Here is an 8,253-nt window from a genome sequence, read left to right as displayed (position 1 = left end):
TTCTTTTTTTAATTTTTTTGATAAATCCCTGAGAATGTATGTTGACAGTCGCTAAGTTTCCACATGCACAAGCATTGTGTGCCATGCTTCTGGATGAACAGCACTGCAAAGCCACGTGGTCAGCCTTTTAACTATTAGTATTTCATTTGTTGGTTCGTTTAAATACGCTGAAATGTAAGGATGAGTTACAAAGGAGTAAAGCTGAATCCATTCGAGGTACTTATCACAGGATGGAGGTGTTTTGTTTGGTTTTTAAAGCCATTGCAATATATGTTTGTTTTTGAGGCTGTGAACGTTATACAGAAAGAACAGGAGAGCGATGTGGGCTTTTGCCACTTGACAACATATACTCAGTGTAAACCAAACCTTTTTTAACCTCTCTCTCATACAAAACAGAAAAAAGAAAAAAAAATAAAAATTAAACACACAAACTTTCACAACATGACAGTTTAGTTTTCAAACTCAATATAACTATACACATATAATACCGGTGTGGCTCTGTTTCTTTAAGTTAAAAAGGATACAAAGGCAGGCTCAAGTAAAAACAAACCACCCCTCCCACCCCCCAACCCCCCCCCATTCACACATTTTCATCAACCAAACCGCTCACGAACCAGCATCATCAGTTTCTTTTTGCCTTTGTAGATTTGTTTAAGGTTGTCAATAAACTGTGTAAACTGGATGTGACCATCATGAGCCATTAAGAAGGTCTCTCGGGCCTTGCTGAGGAACTCGATAAACTCACTATAGTGTCGCGGGCTGATGTGAGTGAGACGTGAATGAGTTGTATTAATGTAGGCTCCGATCGTGGCATCCAAGAGTTGCCGTAAAGGGGCTTTGTCCAGTGACATGAGCTTACCAGAGTTCCTCCTTCCATGAAGTCCCACCATGCCAGGAGTGGTCAAAGTACACCTACGCAGAATGTCTGACAGTACTGTTGCACATTTGACACTTTTGACCACCAGAGGTATTATAGCTGCTAGCTCATTTTTCCCAAGGGAGTGGCTGAGCGCACATGCCCACAGAACGTCATTAATGGCAGGGTGTGTGTCCTGATTGTAACTCAGGTTGAGATGCGTCATGGCCAAAGTGGCCAGCTTGTAGGCCCGCATGGGGTAACCACGGTGCTCCATGTATCGTGCTATAGTAAAAAGCTGCGAGTAGCTCATGCCGGTTGCAGCAGCATCTAGAACGATTTGGTAAGCGGTCTCAAAAGCTATGTGATCCTTTTCACACAAGGTCAGTGCAGAGAGGGCACAGTTTTGAGGATCCTTCATGGCACACTGTAGAGCAAGCGTCCTAGCACTGCCGGCCAACTTCTCCTGCTGATGGCAGTCCAGATGCAGACGGACTATGGTGCTGTTGGACATCACTGTGGTAGCAACAATACTAGTGGCTTCTGTTGGAGTGAAAAGTGTAAACCAGTTTTGCATGATACTATCCAGTGCATAAACACCTGCGGAGAGAAAGAAAGGATTAGCCACAACCAGTAAAACCTTGCTGAACATCTGTATCTGCCAGAGATTACACTTGCAGCCACGTCTAAGAGATTGCGGTGAGCTTCAGCAAGAAGGGCTAAACCAGACAGCATGGTTGGAAAAGGACATTGAAACAAAGGCCAGTACGCAAACTCTGGGCAATCACTTAAATGCAGAGAATAACAAAAAAAGCCTGCAAGATAAGCTTTCATCTCCTGGTGTGACAACTGAGCTGTTTTACTTGTTATTTAAGACAATTTGGATAACAAGTTCTGGCTCATTTGGTCCCATCATATGACTCAAAAGCAGCCCTCACATTGAACACTTTCAAAAGGCATTTTTAACTTCTTTTCTTACTGTGTATCTCAAGGCACAGCATACGCACAAAAGAATATGAAAGTATTCTAAATGTCTTTGTTAATACACCACCATGGCATTTAATAGTAAGCACGTCTTAAAAAAAGAAGAAAAAATCCTAACCCCCACCTCCTCCCAACAGGCTTTTTCATCTTGTATCAAATTCATATGCACTTGAACATCAAGATCCTTATTAAGGAAATACTCTGAGCAATATCAGCTATTGGATATTACATGAAACAGGTATTTTCCTCAATATCACTTTATTCCTGGTATGTGTGTGTTTGTGTGTGTGTCTGGCAGGGGGAGGAAGGGGAAAACAGTGACTAATGGGTTCCATAAATTGAACCTTATAGCCAACTAGAGTGCCTTACTGTTGCTAAAGGCAGTTTACACACATCTGAGAGCCCATCTCAACCACACCCAGAGGTCCTCATTTTCTCAGTAGGACTCGCATGCTTTCCATACACCCCTTCACTCATGTGCAAAAATTCAGCATAGCCAGACAATACTAGATCTTCATTTAAATAAACAGATTCCTTGCTTTACCAATTTGATTAAGTCCCAAGAGTACTTTGCATGACCTTATAGGTTCTTTATGGGATACTTCTATTAGAATATGTAAACTAATTTAAAGCAGTATTAAAACCAGCATTTTATTTGCCAATATGCAACTGCACAAAATAATACCCAGGCACTAATATCTGTAAGATAGCCTCAGTAATAATTATCTTAGCAAAGATATAAAAGCAATAAAACAAGAACATTGCATGAAAATTTGCAGATGCAAACCGCTTTCTGGCTGAGAGCATACTAAGGCAAGCTGTATTTTCCCATGATACTGACAAGATTAATTTCCCAGTTAAGCATAAAACAGAGAATAAGCAGCAGCAATCCTCTGAAGTTCTGAAACTCGAGAAGCATCTATGCAGTACAATTCAACTCAGATGTATAAAAAAGGAATAAACACAGCAGGGAAACACGGTTTCCAGAAATACCTTTTGTGACAATTAACACTGCTCCCTTATTTTAAGTACTTATAATGTCCCTACTACCACAGCTGCTGGGGTGTTTTTTGGTTTTGTTGTTCAGGGTTTTATTTATTTATTTATTTTAATTTTTTATTTATTTTTACAGCTACACAGTTTTTAACGGCCTCATCTTCACTTTCAGACTCTGTATCTTCACCTTGCAGATGGTAAGCTGGAATACAGAACTACTAAGGGATGCCTCATCAAGACACCCAGGAAATCTGTGGCAAAGCCCAGAAATGAACAGAACATCCTGCTGTGTGCACTATTCTCCCACTGCTGTCCTCTACAGCATAATGCTGGTTCTGCTTCCATCTTTATTTTCACCTTACGTGGTCAACGATGGGTCTACTGGTATTTGGTTTGCTTTCCAGTGCAGACGAGAGGCCTGCACAATGTTATAGCCACATAACAAAGATGCACTACACTCTAAGCTTGGATTTACCCTGGGGCTTAAAAAAAACTTAACAATGAGAACCACTTCATGAGATCCTGTCTGCCACACAGTCGGAGGCACCTGCCGCACTTCATTCACCTGTTCCCTGGTTCTTCCCACAGCTGACCAGAGAGCTCTCTCCCCGCCTTTCAGAGCAAGCAAAGCTGTAGCACAGCGCGACAGCCCATAACCACAAGCCTTGTCTCTGTTGCAGCCTCAAACCCATCAGGGAGGAGACGAGGGGAAATCTGGGGCATTTCCCATGAGGTTATGCACACCCCTCCCTGACTTGTGTGGGAAAGAAGTCACCACACATTACTCAACTATTGTCTCACTTGGCCTGTGCCTAAAAAAAAAAAAAAGACTTGTGATTGCCATAATGTCTTCTCACCAAAGCAATTTTATAGATTAACAGAATATTTGGGTGTTGACAAGCAAGATGGAGCGCTCTGAGATTAGCTGACAAGAGAAGTATCTCAGAACATACCTACTTCTGTTGCACATGTTACCAACCACCTCACCATTTCCCGCCGTCGCCAATTCAGTGTTGACAGTGTCATCCGCATCACCTATTAAAACAGCACAAGCACAATACAAATTAATTCGATTGCAAACCAAGGCAAGATACAAACAGTAGGAATTTTAAGTTGCTCATATCCACTGAGGTTCAAAATGGCATCCTCTTGCCCTCTCCATTCTGTTACCTCTTTTTTAGATGATATGTCAAAAGATTTGAAAAATATTACTCAGGTATCTTAGAGTAGCATGCAGAGATTAATTCCCACTGCAGATCCTTCCAAGGCTAGAGGAGAGATTGTTTTATCCGTGGGGAAGAAAAAAAAACCACACAAAAAAGCCCCCCAAAACAACAAAAAATGCAAACCCAATTATCAATTATTCAAATTATACTATATCATATCATGTCTCCTCCCTCCACATACAGCAGTCTTCATAGTGGAAATATGTCAACTCTTGTTGGGCAGACTAATCCCTTTAATTTTTCCCTCACCTGCATTTCTTTTTGTTTATTTCAACAATACAGATAGGCGTTAGTGTACTGTGATTTGATTGGCTGCTTATTCTGCAAAGATATATATATAATTCCAGATATATCCAGGCATTATAAGAAGTCCACAGTGATGATTTCTCTCTCTGAACAAGGAGTCTCTACAATGAAGTTCCATCCTAAACCATCAGAATCCCAGAAAAAGGATATCAAGCTTTGATTGTAGCACCCATATTTTACACCATTTGTTACTGCCTATGTTGTTTCTCAAAACACAGGCAAATATGTTTATTCAGTAAAACAAACACTGCACGGAAATTGCACGTAAAGTTTGCTTCAGCTGCCTGGACAGACCCCACAGATATGTAGATGAAGAAAGCAAGTAGTTTTCCCCTTGCAATACCAGTGATCATACTGTAGTATTACTATTTGTAGCAATTAAAGGAAGACCATAATAGAGCTCTTGGACACAATCTTTACATATTAAACTCAACAAATAAACTCACAAAACAGCTTGGAGTCAGCAGCATGTGTAAAAGGTTTCTCAACCTATATGGCCCCCAAGTCCTAAGGTGACTTCAAAGTTGTACGTAGCCTTCTGTCATATTTGTTACTACTGCCACCTCCTTTAGTCCTACACTGCAGATAGGATAATTGAGAAGATGGAAAGATTACTGAGGAGCACAAATGCATAGATGATCTTTAGGAAGTGTGGTTATAAGCAACATTCACACCTCAAGGTGGTGATTGGTTGTACATCGCCTGAAGTTACAGGAAGTCTTTCCAGAAGAAAAATAGGCAGCCCCAACTCAAAATTCTTTGGAGTGCAATTATCTGCCCCATTCTATTCATCAAAGAGAAGGAGTCTAGGTGACTTCCTATATAGGTGCACATGCTAATTGAAGGTTAACACTCTTCCAATATCCATGACGAATTTTCAGCTTCCCCTAAGTAGAATGAATCCAAGAGAAAATACAGGGTTACGGATTGAATTCTGCTACTGGTGAGGGAGGGAAGGAGGGAAAAAAACCCCAACAAAACCAAATGGTGTGAATGATGACTTCTCTGAAAGTCTTCTCTGATGACTTCCCTCACTGTAGCGGTCTGTAAAAAGGTCAGCAGTCACAAAAGCCTTCAGCATGTGTAGCGGGCATAATAGCAGCTCCAATGTAGACAGTCCTAACTCAAGAACAAAAAGCAATACTGTATCTAGTTTCTTGACACTGAAAAGTTTCTTGATGAACTATTCTGGCATTAGGTTTCCTTCATTTGATTAAACTGACAAGCTGCAAGCAGGAAGAGAGGGGCCCTTTACTGATGATAAAAACTCTAAGGATTTCAAATAAAGCATGTATTGCTGTCCGGACCATGAGCAGCTGAAGTTAATTTATACTGTAGCACCTGTAGCCAAAGAACTATTTCACTTCTGCTCAATATATTCTTGAGCTACCTCTTCCTTACAGGGAGTTCCGCATCTGCCCAAGATCTATCCAAGATGTGTGCTATGAATTGAACAGAGCTTCTTAACAAGTCAGTAAGTCTGAAAATGACAAGAGGCTCCTGGGAATTACAAAGCTTATCTGAAAGCCAAGCTCTCATCCACACAGAATAACCCTGACTTTGTCTTGATGGATCTTTTCAAGAATCTTTTAGCCTAGAGGAACAGAAGATCTCATCATCCATACGAGATACAAGAAATAGTCAACCAATCATTAGCTTCTGCACCAATGTGAAACCTCTTCCTCATGCACATTGGAAGGAGGTTTATTTATTCATTCATTTACAGGTTTGGAGAGAAAGGACACACTTGCCAAATACGCACCAAGTGGTCACCTGCACTAACTTGCTCAGCAATTCTGCCAGCAGTACCCGCCTGCACATGTCCAGCAATACTTACTTGCACTGATGTAGCATACAACAGACAGAGGAACAGAAGCCCCTCCTGTACTTGCAGACCTTATAACATCTGTGCCAGAAAGGTTCTGAAGCACAGAACATGCCCGAACTGCGCCATGCCCATTTGGCTCTGCTGATGACTTCTTTCCACAGGCAGTTTAAAAGCCTTCCCTCTGCTGAGTCACATAATGCACGTTGACATTGGACCTATGGACCCAGGAGTCCACACATTACTGCCAAATTTAGAACAATGTAAGAGGTTTTCCTGTCACAGAGATCCCAGTGACAGAGCTGTGCAATTGTTGGTATCGTCTCCTCAGCCCAAATGTCGTTAAGTAGTCAAATACTAGACAGTGAGTACAAACAATCTAATTGCCATTAAGTTGGGAGAGCAGGAAAGGAGGAAGCATCTGTAGGCCACTAGAGACAGTGTTGACACTATGGTTTTTGCAGGAAAAGCATTACCGCAGAAATCTACACAGCTGTGAGTTACTACCAGAAAACCACTATGCAGTTTTCCTTCTGGAAAGCAAACTATCTTTAACTTATTCTTAAAATATCTTCGTAACCTTGGGAAAGAGCAGTGGACAAATTCTACATCAGTTTGCTCTAAGCCCTGGGACCGAGGAGAAAATACGGGTTCATGATATTTATTTCACTAGACCTCACTGAAGTCATTCTGATGACACCATCAACCACACAGAGGTATCCATGAATACAGTGATACTCAAAGTGTGCTACTACAGCTGAATGATACTTGGTGAATGCTTGAGGTGACACACAGGTCAATCATAAGGATCTTTCTCTCTCTCAAGTAAACAAACATTTAAGGCAGAAACATACCGAGATGTGAAAAAAAACTCACAGCAACCCTGAGAATCTGAAAGGCTAACAACGCATATAGAATCTCAGCTTTCTGATTAAAGACTTTCACTTCTAAACCTCTAGAACAGGCAAATAGTACCTTTCTTTGGCATGAGTAGCAACTGGGATAATATCCTTTCCCCAGAAGTCTTTGGAGCTTTGTTTACTGAAGCAAAGTAATAAATGGTTTTCTGATCTCTGCATGTTTTTTTTGAAGAACTCCCTGAAGACGGATGAAGAGATTTATTTTTGTTGAAATGACTGTGTAAACTCCAAGATTCATCAGTGTAAGGCAATATTACTCCAGATACATAAACCATAGCTGTCTACTTTTAGCTTGCAAAGTCTCTCCTAAGAGCCTGAAAACTCAGTGGTTTTTGTACACCTCAAGCTAAGCCTCATGCATCCAACCATCCAGCAGCTTGTGGAGTGCAGGATTTTGACAAAGGACGTGAGAGGGCTGCTGTTAGCACAGTCTGCCTTAGAAACAGGTCATTACGGTTGACCTTGGCTTTCTCTAGTAATTCAACAAGCACCTACCAAATATCATTCTGGGGAAAAGAAGGCAAGGAATTGTAAGAAATCCTTGAAGACCATGCAGAAAATACAGTGCATTTCTGGCAGAGTAGTTTTGCTTTCTAGCCAGTTCTACATATACTCCTGAAACGACTGCATTGGTCCTCTCTCAATCCTGAACAAAGGAGTGCCTTGCAGCCAGTTGCTCCCAGCTCTCTTTTCCACCTGAATGGCACAAAGGGGCTGCACAGACTCTTGGTCTGTGCTTACCAGTCAATTGTGCTTTGTATCAGAAAACAGAATCTAAAAACTCCACACAGATCCCAAAGACAGTACGGTCCTCAGTGCTCAAAGAGTTACACCTACCAAAAATGGGTCAAATTGCTTTCCTCTACTGCAATAATAACGAATGAGGGAAATACCTGAAGGCCCAGCTCCAGAGAAACTTTCAAAAGAGTGATGTCTGGCAAGCTGTCCATGAGTGTTGCTATTTTAAATGCATCCTGGGCAAGTTTGAAGATGTGTGATGACGAGTGGATATTCTTCTGGATCGATTCTAACACTGTTTCCAGCCTCCGAACATCACCTGCAAGGTGAAAACAGAATCACCGAAACGGAATGAGCTCCCAAAACATCCAGAGATGCATTATAATTGAGCCTGCCATTGCT

General features: G+C 41.4%; 1 protein-coding gene across 3 annotated transcripts in view; it reads right to left on the bottom strand.

Moving 5' to 3' along the window:
• Nucleotides 1-593: 593 nt before the first annotated feature.
• Nucleotides 594-8,253, bottom strand: part of ZSWIM6 (zinc finger SWIM-type containing 6) — a 123,237-nt gene continuing 115,577 nt past the window's right edge. For all 3 annotated transcript variants that reach the window (XM_086628831.1, XM_086628830.1, XM_086628832.1), the window contains 3 exons: nucleotides 8,007-8,170; nucleotides 3,790-3,871; nucleotides 594-1,456 (listed from right to left, as the gene is read on the bottom strand). In XM_086628831.1, the coding sequence (XP_086484957.1) occupies nucleotides 594-1,456; nucleotides 3,790-3,871; nucleotides 8,007-8,170 (1,109 nt within the window). The remainder of the gene's footprint in view (nucleotides 1,457-3,789; nucleotides 3,872-8,006; nucleotides 8,171-8,253) is intronic.

This window comes from Tauraco erythrolophus, chromosome Z (assembly GCF_009769465.1).
Source record: "Tauraco erythrolophus isolate bTauEry1 chromosome Z, bTauEry1.pri, whole genome shotgun sequence".
Classification (NCBI taxonomy): Eukaryota; Metazoa; Chordata; class Aves; order Musophagiformes; family Musophagidae; genus Tauraco; species Tauraco erythrolophus.
Note: the sequence above shows the minus strand (reverse complement) of the source record. Positions and strands in the feature narration are given on the sequence as shown.